Raw genomic sequence first — 22,543 nt, forward strand, 5'->3', positions numbered from 1 at the left:
GGTGCCCCCCAGGACCCCTCCCCTCGCTGCCTCCGCGGCCCGGGCCAGTAGCCGAGCGGCCTAGGCGGGAAGTAGGAACTGCTTTCCTTCCACCGCTCTCGGTGGGGCCAGGGAGGCAATGACAGGCCACGGGGAGGAGGAAAATCTCCAAGTGCCCATGGCCCTTACTGCCTGCGCCTTCCCCCATAGGGCTCAAAAGCGCCCCAGTATCTCTCCAGTCCAGAGATTAAGTTCAAAGGAGGCCTATAGGTGGCAGCAACAGGAAGACTCTGAGTCACACAGAAATGAGTAAGATGGGAACGCTGGTTCCTGAGGTGTGGGTGCTACAGCCCTCCCCCATGGGCTGAACCAGAGGAACTTGGGAGCTGATGCTGAAGGAAGAGGCAATCCAAGGTCAGCTTGCAAGGGCAGGTGCAAGGAGAACCCCCTGTCAGGGAGCCCTTGGGACAGTGCGTAAGGCTACATACACACCCATATTCCCAGCCCTTGATGCATCTGTCATTTTAACCAGGGGCCACCTTCTTCCACTAGGTAAGTTACTCATAAAATATCCTGCTCCCTAAAACCAACTGTAGGGTAAGGAAAAATGTCAGGCTTTTCTGCCCTCCCGCCATTAGGATAGATGATGCATCTTTGTGTTCCTGAATGCATGCCTGATGGTGGGCACCTGGAATAGGGTGTGGGCATAGGTAAATGGGATTCACCTGGGCTGAGACTGGGCTTTTAAGGGCGGCGTCACAGGGATGCCAGCAGAAGCCGAAAGAGAAGCCGAGAATGAACAGAAGCCAAGAGAGAAGCAAGAGAAGCAGAAGCCGAGAGAAGGCCAGAGAGCCCAGAGTGAAGACCTGCTGGGGGCTGGGAGGCCTGCCAGCCTACCAGCCCCCCCAGCGCCCCTGACTGCCATGTACCTGGTAATCCCAATAAAAACCTGCAAAACCATTGAGGACTCTGACTCCTCCTTTACCTGGTCTGCTGGATCATAGAAAACCTGCACCGTGTCCATTCCTGCCCCTACACCAACCCTGCCACTTCTCTGGCCTGAAGTAACTAGAAGTTAGAGGTTACTCTATGCCCCTCCCTTTGGACACCCACCATAAGGGGTGCCAGCCCAGGAGGTAGTCAGAAAGGGACGATGACCCCAGAGTAGAGATGGAGATACTTGAAGGCCCCAGGAGGAAGGAGAAAGGAAATGAGAAAGGAGTGTTATGTCATATTAAATATTTATTGTTCTCTGCAGACTGACCTTGGAGTAACTCTCAAACCAGGCGGGGATTGGTTAGTGTTCACATTGCTGAGATCTTAGGTCAATAAGCTACAGAAAGGAAATCCACTGAGTGAAAATAAACAAACTCAACATCCACAAGGCAATCTCCCCTTGCCACCAATTCCATAAGTTGAGGCTTCACAGCATAGGACATGGAGACAAGAGTTGAGGGAACAAGAGGTGGAGGAAGTAAAGGTTTTACTGGGGAAAGAAAACAGCCTTGAGGGTATGAGGAATAGGAGGTAGAGGGAAGAGGGGTTGAAAAAAATTAGGAAAATAATAAAGGTCATTTTGGAATTCCAGGGGGAAGTAGTTCTGGGGAACCTGAAGACTCTGGGAGATTCAGACAGCCAAGAGATCCAAGATGTCCTAATGAGGCAGGATCCCGAGGATGAAAGCAGGCTGAGGCGTGTCAAGGACCTGGGAGGCAAGGTGAGAACTCGAAGGGAGACCCCAGGTAAGGAGGTTATGGAATGGAGTACAAAAGTCCATGGTGGATCCCAGGTCCAGCACATCAGAAGTTGGGCTTGTGCTTCTTGAGCTCCACCATAAGGTGGTGAATGTTGATGAGCTCGGCCCGCGCAGGGAGGGCTCGCAGCTGGGGCTGAGACAGTACCCGGTGGAAGCGATGATAGAGCTGGATCAGCTGGGTCAATGCTCCCTGGTCAGATAAAGCCATGGAGGGATCAGACTGGTGGGGTGGTGCTAAGGATGTTAGGAATCAGGTTAGGGCTCATCCAGAACTTAGGGCACAACTGGCAGCTGACGATCAAGGGTCATTTTGATGATGCTGTGCCCAGGGGAAAAATTATTGATGGGATGAGATGGGAGTGGGGGCTGGGAGTTGCAGATCACCTGGATGATACTGGTTCCATTTCTGAAGTTGGTGAAGCTCCGCATTACATCCTGACTCAGAGACTCCACCGATGATTTCCAGGAACTACCAAACCCACGGATCAACTGAGTAACCCGGGCTAACAGCAGAGGCAAAGAGATAGTATCAGAGAGGCACTAGGCTACATGATCTGCAACCCCCCAACAAGTCCTCCCCAAGGCACAACCATCCTCACCATCTGATCTGTCTTCTGGGTTCTCCCAACCCACTCTTTCCTGCTCTGCTCCCTCCCATGTATTATGCATCCTCACATTTTTCTACTCCCTTTACCTTTGACCCCACCACTACCACACCATCCTTATACCTTCTTCCCCTCGAAGTTGCTCAGCCTGTCCACGCTCAATCAATGCCTCAGCCTCTTTCACAAATGTGACCAGGCCCCCAAAAGGAGGAGACAGCAATTCTTCAATGAATTCCTGGAGAGACATACACATAGAGCCAAGAGTCTCGGTGTCAGCAGATAGCCCCAATTCAGGCATCAATACCAACTAGGTACTTGACAACACTCCCATAAGCAGAACAGCTAAATTCTGGGAAGGCTGGATACTTTAAGACACCATTGATCTCATAAGAGGTAGGGGGGAATCTCCAAGGATCCCTCTGCCCCCCAAAACAAAAAATGAAACTTGAGCTGGGATCAGGGCCACAATAAATTGGGACCAGAGCTACAACCAGAGGGATGGGTGGCTGGGAGAGGCAGGGCATCAGAAGGAAAATGGCTCTGACAACTTTGCTGTCAGAAAATTGGAGTCTGATGCCAGCCTTGAGTGGGAGGCTGAGCCTGGGTCTCTTTGTGAAACTTTCAAAGATGTGCCAGCAGATCCAGGTGGTGGAGCCAGATGCAAAATCAGAGGCAAAATGTAAAATCAGAGGCAAATCCTTGCTGAAGGGAAATATCCTTAACCCCAGTTTAGACCCATGGACTTCCCCTGATTATCAAACAATGAACTCAAAGATGACCAGACACAGAGGTAATAAGCAAGCTATCATGAGTCAGTATAGACAATAAACAGTGGACTTGGACCTCCACAGGCTGTCAACATTAGAACTGTCAGATACACAGTAGCTATCCCGTGCTGTATGGAATGTTCAAGAAAGTTAAAGATACAGACACAAAAATGACCTATTAACAAGATCAGAATAGGACCGACTTGAAACAAAATAGAACATTTTAAGAAATGATAAAAAATGTTTTTAAATAAAAAGTCATAAATAGCAGATTAGAAATACCTGAAGAATGATACCGCAAACTATAATTTATAACAGAAGAAAATGACACCGAATGGAACATACACAGATAAGGAGAGGGACAATTTTGAGACATTTCAAGCTATGGAAATCTAATGGATCCAGGCAGTGATCACTGATGACTGACAAAAAGAGACCAAGATGACATTATGTGCCCCTATGGAAGTACATGCCACTACCTTTCAAATATCCTTGTAAAAAATCTAGCTGGAGTCTGACCAACCCTTTCCATCTAACCAAACATTTATGGGAAAAGAGGAAGTTAGCACACTGGCATGCAACCAGCAAGATCCAAACTACATCATCTTAATGACAAGTGTGACTCAGTGACTCAGTTTCTTTACAAATAAGTTGCAGAAGAGGGGCAAAGATGGAAGGTAAATCTATAGATTTTAATCACTTTTTAAAGTGACATGTGGGCCTCCCCCGGTGGCGCAGCAGTTGAGCGCTGGGCTGTGAAGCTGGTTTGATCCCCTGCTGCCGGCAAGGGTCCCACATGGCGCGCAGACCTCTCCTGCAGTGCCCGCTGCTCCCCTCAGCAGTATATTTTGTCAGTCTGCCTGTTCTGTTCCCCACTCTGGCTCTGGTGAATTCTCTCACCCTCCCGCGCTTCTGACTGTATCCAGTGCTTGTATAAATAAATATATCTTAAAAAAAAAAAAAGGTGACATGTGGGGCCTCCCTGGAGGCGCAAGGGGTTAAGATGCAACCTGTGAGGCTGTCTGCAACCACTGCAGCACGAGTTCGATCCTGGGCCTGCCAGGGAGCAGCCCACATGGCACAGCAGACCTCTCCTGGCTCGCCCACTGCTCCCCTCAGCAGTGTACTTTGATCAATCTGCCTCTTCTGTTCCCCACTCTGTCTCTGGTGAATCCTCTCACCACCTCCCCACACCTCTGGCCTGTACCCGGGCTCTTATATAAATACATAAATAAATATTTAAAAAAATAAAAATAAAAAGTGACATGTGGGCCTCCCTGGTGGCACCGCACTATGAAGCAATCCACAGCCTCTGCAGCACAAGTTCAATTCCTGGCCGGCCAGGGAGCTACCCACACGGCACAACAGACCTCTCCTGACTCGCCCACTGCTCCCCTCAGCAGTGTACTTCGGTCAATCTGCCTGTTCTGTTCCCCACTCTGTCTCTGGTGAATCCTCTCGAATCCTCTCACCCCCCACATCTCTGGCCTGTATCCCTGCTCTTGTATGCATAAATAAATAAATCTTTTTAAAAAAATGACATGTATGAAACATATAAGGATCTTGATTTGAATCATAAAAATCATTTATGAAAACTGGGAAAATCTGAATATGCTATTTTAAGCGTGATTTTTTTTTTTAGGCATGATAAGGTGTTGTGGTATTTTAAACACCCCCTGATACAGAAGAAGTAATATGATGTATAGAATTTATTTATTTATTTATTTTTAATGTGTTTTTTTTTTAAAGATTTATTTATTTGTACAAGCACTGGGGCACATTCAGAAGCACGGGAGGGTGAGAGAATTCACCAGAGCCAGAGCGGAGAGCAGAACAGGAAGACTGATGAAGTACACTGCTGAGGGGAGCAGCTGGCGGCAGGAGAGGTCTGTGTGCCAAGCGGGACCCTCACTGGAGGCCAGGGATCGAACCAGTGCTGCAGAGGCTGCGGGCGGCTTGACAAACCAGCGCTCAACCACTGCGCCACCAGGGAGGCCCTACTGTTTTTTTTTTTAAAAAAGATTTATTTATTTATGCATACAAGAGCTGGGGTACAGGTCAGAGGTGTGGGGGCAGGGGGGTGAGAGGATTCGCCAGAGACAGAGTAGGGAACAAGAACAGGTAGACTGACCAAAGCACACTGCTGAGGGGAGCAGCCGGCAAGACAGGAGAGGTCTGCTGCGCCATGTGGGCTGCTCCCTTGCTGGCCAGGGATCGAACTGAACTCGTGCTGCAGTGGCTGTGGATAGCCTCATAGGTTGCATCCCAAACCCTGCACCACCAGGGAGGCCCTGATGTATAGGATTTAATTCAAAATAGGGGCCTCCCTGGTGGTTCAGGGTTAAAGACAGCAAGCACTATCAGGCTGTTGCCGGCCACTGTAGTACAAATTCAATCCCCGCCAGCCAGGGGGTGACCCACATGGCACAGCAGACCTCTCCTGCCTCACCCGCTACTCCCTTCAGCAGTGTATTTCAGTAAATCTGCCTGTTCTGCTCCCCACTCTGTCTCTGGTTAGGACCCACCACAGACCTCTGGCCCTCTCCGCACCTCTGGCCTGTACCCCAGTTCTTGTATGCATAAATAAATAAATCTTTAAAAAAATAATAATGAGAGGGGGCACAGTTGCAACAAGAACAATAGAGACTGAAACAGATGAAACAAAACTGTGAGTTGTTACTGGCTGAAAACCTGTGGGTTCACTGCATTATTCTCTACATGTGAATGTTTGAAAAATCTGCAAGTAAAAAGTTAAAACTGGGCCTCCGTTGTGGCGCAAGGGGTTAAGCACCACACTATGAAGCAATCTGCAGTCTCTGCAGCATGACTTCGATCCCCGGCCTGCCAGGGAGCAACCCACATGGCGCAGCAGACCTCTCCTGTTTCACCTGCTGCTCCCCTCAGCAGTGTATTTCAGTCAGTCTGCATGTTCTGTTCCCCACTCTGACTCTGGTGTATCCTCTCACCCCCCACATCTCTGTACCCCAGCTCTTATATGCATAAATAAATAAATCTTTGAAAAAAAAAAGTTAAAACTGAAGAAAGAGGGAAAAAAACATAGTTTAAGAGGAAAAATAAAACACCCACTAAAAAAAGACAAAAAAGAAACCCAGTCCAGATCTAGTAAGGTGAAAGTAAAACTTTTATTCCCTTTAAAAATAAACTACTGGGCCTCCCCGGTGGCGTAGTGGTTGAGCGCTGGGTTACGAAGCTGCCCGCAGCCTCTGCAGCGCCGGTTCAATCCCCAGCTGCTCCCCCGCCAACAGAGGAGGGTCCCACATGGCGCGCAGACCTCTCCTGCCGCCCGCTGCTCCCCTCAGCAGTGTACTTCAGCCCTTCTGCCTGCTCTGCTCCCCGCTCTGGCTCTGGTGAATTCTCTCGCCCTCCTGTCCTTCTGACTGTACCCAGTGTTTGTATAAAGAAATAAAGAAATAAATAAATGAATGAATGAATGAATAAATAAATCTTAAAAAAAATTGTAAGAAAAGTTTTAAAAATAAATAAATAAATAAAAATAAACTACTACAACATTTTCTACTCTTTCCACAAAACATCCACTTATATATCTAATAAAGGTTGTCAGGTAACTTTTTTAAGACTAGGGAAACATTCTCAAGAAAGGATCTTTGTATAAAGGACCTTTCGTTATCTGTTATGTGATTTTGGACAAAGATTAAATAACCAAAGTCAACCTATTACAATGCAGTAGCACACACACATTCTTAACAATAGACCTGGGGGAGGGGAGGTTCACGGGGTAGACTGCAAAGGGAGTCCAGCTCACAGAGATGACCTGTCCTATCTAACACAGGAGCCATGAGTCACATGTAGCAACTGATAACCTGAAATATGGCCAATCATAACTGAAAAGTACTACAAATACAAAATAGACACCAGACTAGAGACCTCACATGGAAAAGATTTTAAATAAATCATTAATTTTGTTGCTTATATGCTGAAAAGATACTATTTTGGATATAGTGCTTTAAATAAAATAAACTCATTTCACTTGTTTCTTTTTACTCTTTAAAATACAGCTACTTGGAAATTTAAAATCACTTAGCTTCTATTTGTGTCATGCATTATATTTCTATAGGACAGCACTAGTCTAGACTTGGATGTTTTCCTTAAAAGTTCTCTATCCAGCAAAAGAGAATGTTCTTGGGGGCTTCCCTGGTGGTGCAGGGGTTAAAGTCTCATCCACCTGTGGCCGGGGAGCAAACCCACGAGGCATAGCAGACTTCTCCTATCTTGCCCGCTGTTCCCCTCAGCAGTATATTTCAGTAAAATCCACCCATCCTGCTCCCCATTCTGTCTCTGGTGAATCCACTAACACCCCCCCCCCACCTGCCCCACACCCCAGTTTTTCTACAAAATAAATATATTTTTTAAAAGAAATCTACTTTTAGAAATTTCAAAAATTCCTCCAAAAATCTTATAAATCAAAATATGAAAATTCTTAAGACTGAATGATAATAAAAATGCTACATGTTCAGATCTACAGAAGTCAATAAAAATAGTACTTAAAGGGAATTTTATAGTTTAAAATATTTCCAAAAGCTCTGGCTGGCAAGTTCTATGAAACTTTCAAGGAAGAGATTTCAATCTTAAACTCATTCAGAAGAGAGGACCACCTTCATTCCAGCTTCTTTCCAGAAGCCAGTATGACTTTGATACTAAAACCACAAAAACACAGCACAAAACAGGAAAATCACAGGTTAATCTTACCTCTGCACAAAGAAGCAAAAATTCTAAATGAATTAGACCAAATCCAGAATGGGTTAACATTCTAAAATCCGTAAATACCGTACATTATATATTTCAGGAAATAAACTATAATTACCTCAACAGTTACACAAAAAGCACACATTCTTGGTTAAACATTAAGTACCCATTCATTTTTTTTTTTTAAGTACCCATTCATTTAAAAAATAACAACAACAAAAAACTACCATTCTTGGCAAACTACAGGTAGAAAGGAATCTTCTTAACCTGATAAAAAGGATCGACAGAATCATACAGCACCCTGGTATGATTCTGTTCTGTGAGCTGTTCAGCAAAGTTGCCTTCTCTCCCACCTAAGTGCATGTCGCCACCCCATGAAAGATTAGTGGACATGAACATGACACCCCTGAGGTCCAGAATGATCTTTTCAGTTATGAACTGCAGGCGGACAAAGATGATCCCTTTAAGGTGGGTATGATGAAAACCAGCAGCAGTGATCTTCAAGAACAGTCAGCTGGGGGCAGGTGCTGAGGATGCACTAACTGTTGCCACAGAAGGCAGTACAATTACAGCAACACTGGCAACTTTGAAAACATCTGTACAACCAACAGTTGTTCTTGGTTTGGCAATACCACCACCTAAGGTCTGACAGTTGAATTGTGGCTCAGGGCCTATGCAGATGAGTGACACAGCACTTAGTAGCTATGAAGGAAGATGTGGAGTCAGAAGATAAAGAGAAGGAGGATGAGAAACTCCCAAGTATAACTGGAAAGCATTTTGCCCCTGGAGGTGAGAGCAAGGTCCCATAGAAAAGGAAAAAACCTTATTGCTGATGACGATAATGATTTGATGATGAAGGAACTGAAGAAAGAGCAGTAAAGAAATCTACTGGGCCTCCCCGGTGGCGCAGCGGTTGAGCGCTGGGTTGCTAAGCTGCCCGCGGCCTCTGCGGCGCCGGTTCGATCCCCGGCTGCTCCCCGGCCACCTGAGGAGGGTCCCACATGGCGCGCAGACCTCTCCTGCCGCCCGCTGCTCCCCTCAGCAGTGTGCTTCGGTCTTTCTGCCTGTTCTGCTCCCCGCTCTGGCTCTGGTGAATTCTCTCACCCTCCCGCGCTTCTGACTGTACCCAGTGCATGTATAAACAAAACAAACAAATAAATAAATAAATAAATAAACATGCCTCTATAAAAAAAAAAAAAAAAAAAAGAAATCTACATGTCGGCCTTCCTGGTGGTGCAAGGGGTTAAGTCTTAGCACTGTGAAGCTATCTGTAACTACTGCAGCACCACAGCTCTTGTATGCATAAATCGAGGTCTGCGCGCCATGTGGGACCCTTGCCGGCGGCCGGGGATCGAACCAGCACTGCAGAGGCTGTCCAGCGCTCAACCGCTGCGCCACTGGGGAGACCCCGAGATTTTTTTTTACTTTTTTTTATGTATACAAGAGGTGGAGTACAGGCTAGAGGTGTGGGGGAGGGGGGTGAGAGGCTTCACCAGAGACAGAGTGGGGAACAGAACAGGCAGACTGATCAAAGTACACTGCTGAGGGGAGCAGCGGGTGAGACAGGAGAGGTCTGCTGCACCATGGTGGGTGGGTTGCTCCCTAGCTGGGGATCGAACTTGTGCTGCAGTGGCTGCTGTTAACTTCACAGGTTGCATCTTAAACCCCTGTGCCACCAGGGAGGCCCATAAATAAATCTTTAAAAAAAAAAAAATCTGGGGCCTCCCTGGTGGCACAAGGGGTTAAGACACAACTTATGAAGCTATCTGCAGCCTCTACAGCATGAGTTCGATCCCCAGCCAGCCAGGGAGCAACCCACATGGCGCAGCAGACCTCTTCTGACTCGCCTGCTGCTCTCCTCAGCAGTATACTTCGGTCAGTCTGCCTGTTCTGTTCCCCACTCTGTCTCTGATGAATCCTCTCACACACACCCCCACACCTCTGGCCTGTACCCCAGCTCTTGTATGCATAAATAAATCTTTAAAAAAAGAAAAAGAAAAAAAAAAGAAATCTATATGAGATGCTCATCAAAAATGCACAAAAATCAAACCAGAATGGAAAAGACTAGGGTGGCGTAAGGGGTTAAGCGTCAGCACTATGAAGCTGTCCATAAGTACTGTAGCATATTCAATCCTTGGCCATGGGGGTGACCCACATGGCGCAGCAAACCTCTCCTGTCTCACCAACTGTTCCCCTCAGCAGTATATTTCAGTTGATCTGCCTGTTCTGCTCCCCACACTGTCTCTGGTGAATCCTCTCACCCCCACACCTCTGGCCTGTACCCCGACTCTTGTATGCGTAAATAGATCTTTTAAAAAAAAATGGAAAAGACTCAAAACCGTCAACACCAAGATCAAAAGATCAAGTATCCTTCAGAAAACAAGAAAAAAAAAACTCCTAGAACACCAAAAGGACCTAGTTCTATAGATGTGAAAGCAAAAATGCAAGAAAGTATAGAAAAAGTGGTCCTCTTCCCAAAGTAGAAGCCACATTCAATTATGTGAAGAACTGCTTGTGGATGACCCACCAGGAGGGTATTCAAGATCTCTGGCAGTGAAGGAAGCCTCTTTAAGAAAATAGTTTGAACAGCTTGTTAAAATTTTCCCTCTTATTTCTTTTCTGTCACAGTTGATATCTGCAGAGTGAGAATTTCCCTGTGTCTGATAAATGTCCAGGTTCCCATGCCAAGAATGTGTTATCCAAAATGCTTGTTTAGTTTTTAAAGATGAAACTCCACCCCTTGCTTGGTCTTAACTATGTATGGAATGTTATAACAGGACTTAGTAGTAGTGGTGGTCAGACAAATGGAAATGGTGGGGAGACAAAAATAGACATGGGGAACTGGACTTTCTAAATAACAAAACAAAATTTAAAGCCTACAGAAACATTATTCTTAGTGGGGAAATGATGAAAACATTCCTCTTACAATTAAGAAAAGATAACGGGGGTCTCCCTGGTGGCGCAAGGGTTAAAAACAGCACTATCAAGCTATGGCCAACCACTGTAGCACCCCCACAAGCCAGAGAGCAACCCACAAGGGGCAGCAGATTTCTCCTGCCTCGCCCTGCTGCTCCCCTCAGTGAGTATTTCAGTAGATCAGCCTGTTCTGCTCCCCACTTTGTCTCTGGTGAATTCTCTCACCCTCCACACCTCTGGCTTACACCCCAGTTCTTGAATGCATAAATAAATCTTAAAAAAAGAAAAGAAAAGGGTTCTCACTATCACCACTTCTATTCAACTATTCAGCTGTGTACTGGAGGTGCCAGGCAGTGCAGCAAAGGAAGGGCATATAGATCAGGAAGAAAGAACTAAAACTCCTATAATTCATGATGATGAATGCCTCCATAGAAACATATATACCTCTGGAAACATGAGGAATGATAATTTAGAAAGCTAGTTGGTTATATGACTAATATATAAAAATCAATGGCATTTCTATAAACCAGTTCAAACAAGAAGAAAATGCCTTTTTAAAAAGATCACATTTAAATAACAACAGTTTGCTTAAAGGACATATTCTAAAAGAATAGAGTAGAAGTCCAAACAATTACAGGAAAAATGTAGTCATTGTTCTTAGTCATTCTTGGGCCTCCCTGGTGGTGCAAGGGATTAGCTATTCCCAGCCACTGCAGCACAAGTTCAATCCCTGGCCAGGGAACTGACCCACATGGCACAGCAGACCTCTCCTGACTCACCTGCTGATCCCCTCAGCAGTGTATTTCAGGCAATCCACCTGTTGTGTCCCCACTGTCTCTGGTGATCCTCTCAACCCCCTCACCTCTGGCCTGTACCCCAGTTCTTGTATGCATAAATAATAAATAAATTCTTTTAAAAAATTATTCTTAGTCATTCCTAATATTATTCCTAGTAATTATTCCTAAATAAGTTATTCCTAAGTAAATGTATATTTATTCTTAGTAGGAATAACTAGCGATAATTATTAGCACACTATAGATTAAATGGCATTTTCTCAACCTGATAGCAAGAGCAGATCTACATAAAACCCTACAGCAACATTACTCTTAACTGGGAAATGATGATAGAAATCTTTTTAAATGAGGAACAGCATAAGCTTCCTTACTATTACCCTAGTATTCAACTATTCCATATTGTCATAGAGGTCCTAGCCAGAACAGAAAGAGATCAAAGACATAAAATTAATGGCAGAGGATTAGAAAAATTTATTCCCAGTGAAACTGAACCTATGTATCACACATATAACTAATGAGATATTTGTGATGTCTTTATGTTAACAATTGTAAGAGGTTATCAAAATACATTAGAAAACAGCTTTTAAAATGTAGCAGGAGGGCCTCCCCTGGTGGCACAGCGGTTGAGCGCTGGGTTGCGAGGCTGTTCACAGCCTCTGCAGCGCCAGTTTGATTCCCCGCCACCGGTGAGGGTCCCACAAAAAAAAAAAAAAAAAATTGGAGCAGGAGCCCATGGTCATGGACAGGAAGCTTCAAATTCACTGTGTCAATTCTCCCAAATCAATTCAAATTGATCAATGTGATTCTAATCAAAAGCCTTAATTTTTTTAATGATTTATTTATTTATGCATACAAGAGCTGGGGTATAGGACAGAATGGGGGGTGGTAGTGAGAAGATTCACCAGAGACAGAGTGGGGAACAGAACAGGTGGGCTGACTGAAATACACTGCTGAGGGGAGCAGTGGGCGAGACAGGAGAGGTCTGCCATGCCATGTGGGTTGCTCCCTGGCCGGCAGGGGATTGAACTCATGCTGCAGAGGCTGCAGATTGCTTCATAGTGCAGTGCTCAAACCCTTGCACCACCAGGGAGGCCCAAAATCCTTAATTTTTTAATGTGAAAACTTACAAGCGAATGATAAAACTTAAATGAAAAATCAAAGATCAAAATACTCAAGATACTGATTTAAAAAGGCAAGAGAATTTTCTCTATTAAGCATAATAATTAAAACTGTACTGCAGGGCCTCCCCGGTGGCGCAGCAGTTGAGCAACGCGCTGTGAAGCTGTCCACAGTATCTGCAGCGCCGGTTCAATTCCCTGCTGACCAGGGAGATTCCCACAAGGTGGGGCAGACCTCTCCTGCTTCGCACGCTGCTCCCCTCAGCAGTGTCTTTGGTCTGTCTGCCTGCTCTGCTCCCCGCTCTGTCTCTGGTGAATTCTCTCACCCTCCCGCGCTTCTGACCTGTACCCCAGATCTAGTATAAATGAATAAATAAATCTTAAAAAAAAAAACTGTACTGCAGACATATTGACCAATGGAACAGAATCGAGGCAAGAAGCACATCTTTGTGGAGTGTTGCTATGTGAAGGGACAGCACTGCAGATCAAGTAGGAAAAGAAAAGGGATTTTCTAGAAATGGTTTAGGGTAAATCATTATCATATAGAAAAAAACTAAATTAGATTCCTACCTCACATAATACACAAAAAATCACTTCTAGGCAAATTTAGACCCTAAAGGTAAAACAAAAATTCTACAATATTAAGAAGAAAATGTAGTATAATTGTTTTTCTGACCTTGGGATAATAAGAGATTTCTTAAAACAAGTCACAAGAATAAAGACAAGGTTAATAAATTCAACTCTGTTATAATTATGAATTCCTATTCATCAATCATAAAAGAAGTGAAAAACGCATACTGAAAGCTATATGCAACATATGTATCCAACAAGAGATCAATATGTAAAATATGTGAAGAACTCTTATAAATCAAAAGGAAAAGCAAACACTCCAACTTTTTTTTTTAAAGGTTAGAGATTTCTTAAGTGTCACTGTTTCCCCCCCCCCAAAGATTTCTTTATTTTTTTTTTTTTTTTTTTTAAAGATTTATTTATTTATTTATACAAGCACTGGGTACAGTCAGAAGCGCGGGAGGGTGAGAGAATTCACCAGAGCCAGAGCGGGGAGCAGAACAGGCAGAAGGACTGAAGTACACTGCTGAGGGGAGCAGCGGGCGGCAGGAGAGGTCTGCGCGCCATGTGGGACCCTCCTCCAGTGGCCGGGGAGCAGCCGGGGATCGAACTGGCGCTGCAGAGGCTGCGGGCAGCTTTGCAACCCAGCACTCAACCGCTGCGCCACCGGGGAGGCCCAAAGATTTCTTTATTTATTTATACAAGCACTGGGTATAGTCAGAAGCAAGGGAGAGTGAGAGAATTCACCAGAGCCAGAGCAGGGAACAGAACAGGCAGACTGACAAAGTACACTGCTGCGGGGAGCAGCAGGCGGCAGGAGAGGTCTGCACGCCATGTGGGACCCTTGCCTGGCGGCTGGGAATCGAACCAGCGCTGCAGAGGCTGCGGGCAGTTTTGCAACCCAGCGCTTCACCGCTGCGCCCAAACACTCCAACTTTTAATAGGTCATACACAATTACAGGACACCTTAGAGGAAAGAAAAACTTGTATGGCTACTTAACATTTGAAATGGTGTTCGATCTCACCAGTAATCAGGTAAATGCAAGTCAAGACCACAGTGAGATGCCCACCAGAAAGGCAAAGAATGTTTGATAAGGCCTCCCTGGTGGTGCAAGGGGTTAAGACACAACCTATAAAGCTGTCCACAGCCACTGTAGCACGAGTTCGAGCCCCAGGCCAGCCAAGGAGAACACACATGGCATAGCAGACATTTCCTGAATCGCCCGCTGCTCCCCACAGCAGTGTACTTCGGTCAATCTGCCTGTTCTGTTCCCCACTCTGTTTCTGGTGAATCCTCTCACCCCCCACACCTCTGGCCTGTACCATGGTTCTTGTATGCATAAATAAATAAACCTTTAAAAAAAAAAAAGATTGTTTTATGAGACCACAAGTTAGAGGAAATACACTTGAGAATTCTTAGATGTTGCAGGTAAGGAATAAATTGATATGACCACTTAGGAAGACCATTTGGCATTGGCAATTGGCATTATCTCATAAAGCAAACCCTATAAACAGCAAGGTACTACTTTCAAGAGGAATCTGATAAAACTTAACTACATCTATGTGTGCTAAGAGACAACGGTTCATAAAACAATGCTCATGGTAGCAAAAAGTGGACATAATCCAATGTCTACTTACAGGAGATTATATTCATACAGTGTAACATCAGATAGCAGTGAAAAAAGAGCTATAGCCTTATGTAGTAAGACAATATTAGAAAAAGTATGTCTAAAAAAATAATGTGATTCCATTTTTATGACATCCCCCAAACATAGGAATGACTGTTTTAGAATACCTATAGCTATAGTTTTTAAAGCAAGGGCATGATAAAAAAAATATTTAGGTCAAAGCTATCTCTGACCAAGTTGTAGGGAGATGGGGAGGAGGAATTCATACTCTGAAGTTGGTTATTGGCTGGGGATCGAACTCGTGCTGCAGTGGCTGGGATAGCTTAATAGTGCTGTCTTTAACCCCTGAGCCACCAGGGAGGCCCAGATGTCAGCATTATTTAAAAAATACTAAAGAAAGTTAAAATAGACCAATAATTGGGTCTCCCTGGTAGCATAGTGGTTAAGTCTCAGTGCTATCACCACAATGGCTTGAGTTCGCACCCCAGCCAGGGAGCTGACTCACATGGCGCAGCAGACCTCTCCTGTCTCGCCCACTGCTCCCCTCAGCAGTGTTTTTCAGTGGATCTGCCTGTTCTGCTTCCTGCTCTGTCTCTGGTGAATCCTCTTGCACCCCACACCTCTGGCCTGCACCCCAGTTCTTCTATGCATAAATAAAACTTCAAAAAAAAAAAATAGACCAATAATGACAGCATGTTGTGAACCAAGAGTTAATAATTATTCCAATTCTGTGTCACACACACTCTGAACTGAAAGAGCACACAAGACATCCTCTTCCTTTCCCCACATCCCTACCTGTGTCCGAGCATTGAGCAGCTGCTGGAAACTCTCAACCTCTTTGCTGTCATCTGCAGCCCGCTCCTAGGGGAAGCCAATGGGAAATCTCAAGTTTAAGGAGAAGCAGCCCTTCACTTCAGGTTTCCCCTTTCCTCATTAGTCATTGTTCAGACTCCAGGAACAAAACTCAAACAAGGCCACGTCATCTCTGCCCACATGGAGCTAACAGAGCAGGGGGGATCCTGAGTTCTCTGGGCAGGGAATCAAGGAAAGGGGGAGGTTTTTACCATCAGCACACCCAGCATCATGTCATAGTTGTTGATCAGAAACACAAGCTGCTCCTTCCTTGAGGAGAACTCAGCTGCCACACGGAGGACAAAGTTCTCCACTTCCACCTGAAAGAGCCGAGAGGAGGTGATGTGAGCAGGCCAGGGCCCCTCCTCACACTGCAGCCCACGGCAGCCACCCTGCTGCTGGGACATGTCTGGCCCTACGCTCACCTGTAGTTGTCCCAGAAGCTGCATCGCTCGCTCATTGGGAATTGTCTGATTGATGCTCACCAGGGCAGAGGAGAACTCTGCATATCGGCGCGTGATCTGGGAGGAAGTGGGAGGAAACATCATATCAACTCCCGGCTCAACCAATACAGCCTCCTGACTCCCTTGAGGCTGGTCAATCAACCTGTGTGACTCCCACCTCCAACCCCTACAGACAACACCCAACCCACTCTGAGCTGGCCCACACTCGACTGTCCCCTCTCAACGTGTGTCTAAACATCCAGCCAGACCCACCACACAACTGTGACCCTGGCCACCTACCACTGTGAAGCTTACACCTGCCTTTCAGGAACCCCTTTATTACCCTCACTCTCCCTTACATAGTGGGGCCGAGTATCCAGTCCCCCAAGGCGCTGAGGGTCAGTGCTTCGGACACTCTGGACATTCATCTCCAGGATAAGTTCAAACCGTGGCCACAGCAAAGCAAGCACCTGTTCCCAGTACCTGTGGGCTTATCAGAGTCAGACTAGAGGGCAAGAAAGGTGATGGTGGGGAGAAGGGGTGGGGTTTCTGTGGGGAAATCTGATTAACAGGTGATTACAGGTGATGGTACAACTGGGTGTGAAAGATGGACCCCGAAGCCTCAACACTGGCTCCAAGCAGAAGGATGGGGGATAAGGGCGATCGCTGTCAGGAGCCTTGCAAGGGACAGGGCAGAGTCACGTTAGACTAAGAGTTCAAGGCAGCAGGGCAACAAGGACCAGAACTCAGTGACCTGTCCAGGGCAGGAACATCCCTCTTTGCTGCAATGTTGCGGAATCGGAGGACGATGTGGATACACAGAAAAACAGCAATGGCATCGTAACAGTCTGCGAGATAGGACTCCAGATGTTTCTGTGATTTAAGAACAGGTAAGGGATTGAAAAGGAATTTTACTATGACATTCCCAACAGCTATGGACAAATGCAAATTCTCCTCAGGCTGCAGCACTGGGAGGGATGGATGGGAGGGGAGGCAGGGAGAGGCATAAGAGATCTAAAAGGGGCAATGAGCCCCCCCTTCCCTGACAACTGGTCACTCAGTGGCCTTACTTGCCAGGATCTCTGCTTTCAAGCTAGCAGAGAATTCAGAGCTGAGCACCATGGGTTAGGGCCCCTCAGTTTTCAAGTGCTGCTGCCTGGGTGTGGCTCAGCAGGAAGGGTGTCTTACAAACTCCCGGCTTTGAGGGTTTCATGGGGAATACATCGTGACTACAAGGTTTAGAGATTTTAGAAATGAGGGGTTGCAGTACCACTAGAGTTATGATCCCACTGTGGCACTGCTGAGAACTAGGGCAAAGCGCCAAAGAGCACAGGAGACGGGTATCTCACCAGCGTCATGCTGAGTGTGCGGCCCATGACAGCATGGAAGAGGTCGTGAGCAGCTGGGCCAGACACAATAAAGAATTCACAGATGAAAAGATATTCACGGCAGGAGTTGTCTAGGAGGGCGTAGTGCTGGCTGCGGAAGAGCGCCTCAAATGGGTACTAGGGTGGGAGGGGTAAACAGACAGACACTGACTCCTCCAGGATATGGGGGCAAATCATCAAACCTGGGTAAAACCCTTCCCATCCACCCAAGTCCAGACTGAAAGAGCATCCTGAATGGGAACTAAAGTTGGGGTGGGGAACACAAGAGGCTGTAGCCCACCCCACCCTGCCTCATGACCTGTCATCCCCTCAGGAAGCCTCTCCCCTCATCTCTCTTCACATCACAGAACTCATGAGGACAACTAGAGGCCACCCCCTGGTCTGAGGGGATTTATGTAGGGCAGGCAGGTGGGATGCTTTGCCCTGAGCTCAGGATTTCCCCAGCCACCCCCTCCATGCTCAGTGGTCCCATCATGACTGAAGCTCATTCCTCCTTTTCCTACCCTCTGTTCTCCCCGCTGGGCGGTGTGGGGCACCAGGATGGGGGCCTCCAGTTCCGTGGGGGAGATGACAGAGCCCCGGGTACCCAGGGTGAAGATAGTGTTCCTGCTGCGGAGGGATGGCTTCGAGAAGAACCGTGAAGGGTCAGAGTCAGGGAACAATAAGGTCACAAGTAATTTGGAAAGTCACTCAAGGGCCTCCCTCGTGGCACAAGGGGTTGAGACACACCTATGAAGCTATCCGCAGCCACTACAGCACAAGTTCGATCCCTTGCCAGCCGGGGAGCTGCCCGCATGGCGCAGCAGACCTCTCCTGACTCACCCGCTGCTCCCCTTAGCAGTATATTTCTTCAGTCTGCCTGTTCTGCTCCCCACTCTGTCTCTGGTGAATCCTCTCACACCCTGCACCCCTAGGCTGTTCCCCAGTTCTTGTATGCATAAATAAATCTTTAAAAAAAAGTCACTCAATACCTCTGGGGAGGACCCCAGCAGCTAGATAGAGCCTAGATGCCCCCCTTGCCCAATACCAAGGCCCCACTTCACCTGACATCTGTGAATGGGCTTCCTGGAGCCTCTACAACCCCTAACACCATATGCAAAATTACTGTCAAAATGATCTGGGGAGGATGCTGTAGCCTTCATCGCAGTATCAAAAGTTCCAGTCCCACAATAAAGGTGAGAAGCAGTGCCTTGCAGGTCGGACCCAGAAGCACCCTCACTCTCAAGGCCTAATATAAGGGTTCTCAGCTCTAGGATATCTTTCTTTGCTGTATCTTCCACACCCATTAGGTCATCCTTCTCAGCAACTTCCTCGTACTAGAGAAAAGAAAAGAGCACCGGTCACCATCTCCTCCAACAGCACACAGGCCCCCTGCCCAGCGGTGGTTCCACCTCCCAGCCAGTGTACTCAGGAGCACCCCCTTCTCCTCGGTCTCACCTGGACCTTCATGAGGCGCCCCAAGTAAGAGCGGTAGTAAGACAGGTAGATCTTGCTCAGTGTCTCCACATATTCATCCCTGATCTCCTTCGCTGTTGCTCGTTCATTGCCCAGCAGGAATTGATAGAAGAACCTGGGGGGCCAGGGATGGGTCAGTCTCCCTGCCTGCCCAAGAAAGCAGACATGATGGGGAGCTGCTTGGACGCTCAGAGACCATCCCATGCCCTTCCTTGAATGGTGACCTGTACTTCAGCAGAGCCGTCTGGGGGATCTGATAGTTGGTCATTGGTTTTCTGAAGGAATAAATCTTCTGAAGGATGAACTCGCGGATCTTCGTCACTGCCTAGATGTGGGGGCCAAACACAGGGCATAAAGCTGTAACTGTTTGGGAGGCAGATAGTAAGTGGGGGACACGACAAATGTTAAACATAGAAGAGGGAGGGTGGAGAATATCTCTTCAGTAATCTTGGGATTTTCAGTGGAGCCCAAAGAGGTGAGGGGGAGTTCTGACAGGTAATGGCAGGGGACAGGCTACCATGAGCTCTGCCAAGGAAATCCAGAGTGAAAGAATCGGGGAGCAAGTTCTAGTCATCTCAGGTGACTAGACAGCCCCCACCTTGACCCGGAGCCTGTCAAGCACGCCTCTGACGTCAGCGCAGGCTGCTGTGCCTCTAGATTCCTGCTCTCGAACCGCAGCTGCCTTGGCATCGAGCTCCTGCAGCTGTTCCAGGAACCTGGGCTCTGTCACTGGTGCTTCCAGAATTGCCCTGCAAGGAGCAATGGGATGGGTTAGGAAGAAGACCCAGGCATCACAGGACTTCAAACCATATCCCTGAAATCCAGTTTCTGACTCCTCTCCCCTCTCACATCATAGCATGCAGTCAGGATACAAGTACTAAGTTCTCTGTTCTTGGACCCCTTGGACTTGGACTTCCTTACTATATACTCAACTCTGGATGATTCCTAACTTTTGATGCCTATAGTATGCACCAAGGTTAGAAAGAGCTGCTAACCTACCCATCTGTTTCTAAAAGGCACTCGAAGACCTAGAGCCAGGAGATCCACATGTAAGTAGGGTAGGTCACCCCAGTCTATCTACCTGCTATAGATATTGTGACCCTTCAAACCAGTGACTTACGTGACCAGCACAGAGGGCACTACCAGGCCATCAACAAGCTCCCCAAGTTTCCCACGAACTGCCTGGCGGTTCCGAAGTCGAATGTTCATGGCTCCAGACTGCTCCTGCAGTGTCCGGATCTCCGAGCTGATGGAACTGAGGTCACTCTGAAAAGCCCCCAACATCTGTTCCATGCGCTGAGGGGAAGAGGGGAAGAGGGAAAGGTTTGTTGGAGCACCACAGGGTTGGCAGAGAACAAGTGGGTCACCTATGTTTACTGGTAGTCTCCGGTATCACCAGGTAATATAAGTGATGAAGGAAGAGTACCCTAAAAGTCATTTGCAAGTATCAGAAAAGGCTGCTGAGGTTTTCCTGAAAGTGACTCTGTCTCCACCTGAGGCTGATAACCTCAAGAGATCATGGCATCAGAGACCACGAACTGTTTCAGTGTTTTCAGGGGTGATTGTTACTAACCTCTAGAACAGCATCGCAGGCTGTGATCTGGTTGTGCAGAGATGCTATGTTCTCACTCTCTTGGATATCTGACCCACAAAAAGTCAAGGGGCCCATTATGAAGATGGAGAATGATCTCAGATTTGCAAGACCCTTGTAATTTCTCCCTAAGGTGATAGAAACCTCAAGCAGAAGCTGGAAGCCCATAGCACATTCTACAAAATCCCCATTTTAATAATAGCACCCTTTACTCTGTTGGGAGGATACAATCCCGAATGGACTTCTGTTCAATCTGTTGTAGCTCCAGTTCAACCTGCTTTGAATAGTGACGGAGATCCACACCCTGGTACAACATAAACATGAAAGGTGAGATAGAAGTCACTGGAATAGAATCAACAAAGGACTAAAGGGGTGTTATTTTAAGAGCAAGAGACAATTTCCTTTTTTTTTTTCCCTTGAGGGAAGTGTTAGTTGAGGGCAGTTTAGTATAAAATCTCACCGTTTTAAGAGCTTCCTTTACTAATTCATCCTCCAGATTTGCCTGAATGTGAACTGGAAACAGAAGTTTGTCATAAGGGTCTAGCTCCACAGCTCCCTCTTCCCACACTGATCATCTGCACACCAATCCCTGACTTATCATTTCCAGCCCCCAACCCTCTCAGACTGCAGGCACTTATATCCACCCTGGACCATCACTTACCATCTACTTCATCCAGGATGAATTCATCAGAGGTGATGTCCAACTCTCCAAGTTGCAATGGTTCCTGAAGACAAGGACCACCCCCCTGGAGAGGGACAGGTTAATGGGAGAGGATACAGAGAGAGAGGGGAAGAAAATATAATGGGATAAACCCAAACTTCAAATGTGTATGGGGATGGGGGGTAAGCCGTAGGTACTGAGTCAAAAAAAATCCCAAAACACTCACATGGAAACCAATCTACCATTTAGGCCTGATGGAATAGGAAATGCAGAAAAACAGTATAGGTGTATGAATGAGAACAATTAAGTATTTCAGGGGACAGAGCAGAACTGCATTTAGTTTGAATCCCAGACTCCTGCTCTTAGGTTTACTATCCCAATCCCTCTGGGGAGTCCCAGCTTTTGCAGAAATGTCAGTTAACACACAGTTTTTAGGTGTATGCCAGGTGCCGACGTATATATACTCATTCTAATCCTCGTTCATCTAACCGACAACCTTTATGGCAGGTCTTATTTCTTTCTCCTAATAGGTGTGAAGTGATAGCACAGAGGGGCTGGTTAATATGCCCAAGGGCACACTGCATGTAAGTGACAGAACTGAAATTACAACCCAGGCAGTCTGGCTCCAGACATATTCCTAAACTTTACACTACACTGCTTCTCTATTCTGCCCGAAAATCTGTAAGTTAATTGAAATTTTGCCCCCCAGCTTGAATCTCGCCATTCTGGTCTCCACTCAGGTTTAGGTGATGCCAGGGAGGTGTACACAGAACCAAACAAGCAGCATCACCGGTAGCAGCCAAGCACTACCCTCGTATTAAACCCAGCCCAGGCCTGTCTGCACGGGAGGACGGCCGGACAAGAATTTGGAGAAGAAACAGTCCTGCGTTCTCACCAGCGGGCCCTCCTCCTCTTCCATATCCGAGGCCCCAGCTCGCAATACCAGCTCCCGGGCGGCTGCGGCCATGGTCGCAGCGGCGGCCATTCCGCGCAGCCTCACTTCCGGCAGCTGTCAGTCCCGGCGAGTCCGTTCCCCGGAGTGGAACTACAAGTCTTGAGATGTCTTACGCAGAGTGAAATCGCTCCCAAATATTTAGTTAAATTTTTTCACTACAGTCTCCACCATTCCGCTTTAACCACTTCACCCGAGAGTAAAAGCGAATTGGAAGTCTTGGGGACAATCTCACCCCGGAACCTTCGCTGCCCTCTCACTCGAGAACTTTACGAACTGTAAAGAGAAACCGTACCGGAAGTTGTGGTGGCCCATTCAGTCTGTCTCTAGTCGGCTAGTCCAG

At 46.9% G+C, this 22,543-nt stretch overlaps 1 protein-coding gene across 3 annotated transcripts; it reads right to left on the reverse strand.

Annotated features, from left to right (window-relative positions):
• Positions 1-1,199: 1,199 nt before the first annotated feature.
• VPS52 (VPS52 subunit of GARP complex) lies at positions 1,200-22,528 on the reverse strand. 3 transcript variants are annotated; one of them, XM_037519512.2, is made up of 20 exons: positions 22,496-22,528; positions 21,249-21,333; positions 21,048-21,100; positions 20,816-20,891; positions 20,570-20,637; positions 20,117-20,292; positions 19,595-19,745; positions 19,221-19,321; positions 18,979-19,111; positions 18,800-18,857; positions 18,045-18,178; positions 17,503-17,658; positions 16,908-17,026; positions 16,513-16,636; positions 16,136-16,231; positions 15,923-16,030; positions 15,654-15,719; positions 2,464-2,575; positions 2,120-2,238; positions 1,200-1,925 (listed from the first exon to the last, which is right to left on the reverse strand). In XM_037519512.2, the coding sequence occupies exons 6-20, from the start codon at positions 20,287-20,289 to the stop codon at positions 1,779-1,781; spliced, it is 1,797 nt and encodes a 598-aa protein (XP_037375409.1). In that variant the 5' UTR covers positions 20,290-20,292; positions 20,570-20,637; positions 20,816-20,891; positions 21,048-21,100; positions 21,249-21,333; positions 22,496-22,528; the 3' UTR covers positions 1,200-1,778. The 3 variants fall into 3 exon arrangements, with proteins under 3 accessions (XP_037375409.1, XP_037375408.1, XP_054554694.1); XM_037519511.2 differs by lacking the exon at positions 22,496-22,528 and adding an exon at positions 22,144-22,481; XM_054698719.1 differs by lacking the exons at positions 1,200-1,925; positions 2,120-2,238; positions 2,464-2,575; positions 22,496-22,528 and adding exons at positions 6,422-6,505; positions 22,144-22,481.
• Between the last annotated feature and the right edge of the window lie 15 nt (positions 22,529-22,543).

Source organism: Talpa occidentalis, unplaced genomic scaffold (assembly GCF_014898055.3).
Source record: "Talpa occidentalis isolate TD23 unplaced genomic scaffold, MPIMG_talOcc4v2.1 talOcc4.2, whole genome shotgun sequence".
NCBI lineage: Eukaryota > Metazoa > Chordata > Mammalia > Eulipotyphla > Talpidae > Talpa > Talpa occidentalis.

Coding starts and splice junctions, on each gene's coding strand:
- VPS52 (XM_037519511.2), bottom strand. CDS start 22,233: ATGGCCGCCGCTGCGACCATGGCCGCAGCCGCCCGGGAGCTGGTATTG. Junction 17,659..18,044: donor CCCAGCGGGGAGAACAGAGG/GTAGGAAAAGGA, acceptor CTCCCACCCTAG/TACCCATTTGAGGCGCTCTT. Junction 15,720..15,922: donor TGATGCTGGGTGTGCTGATG/GTAAAAACCTCC, acceptor GGCTTCCCCTAG/GAGCGGGCTGCAGATGACAG.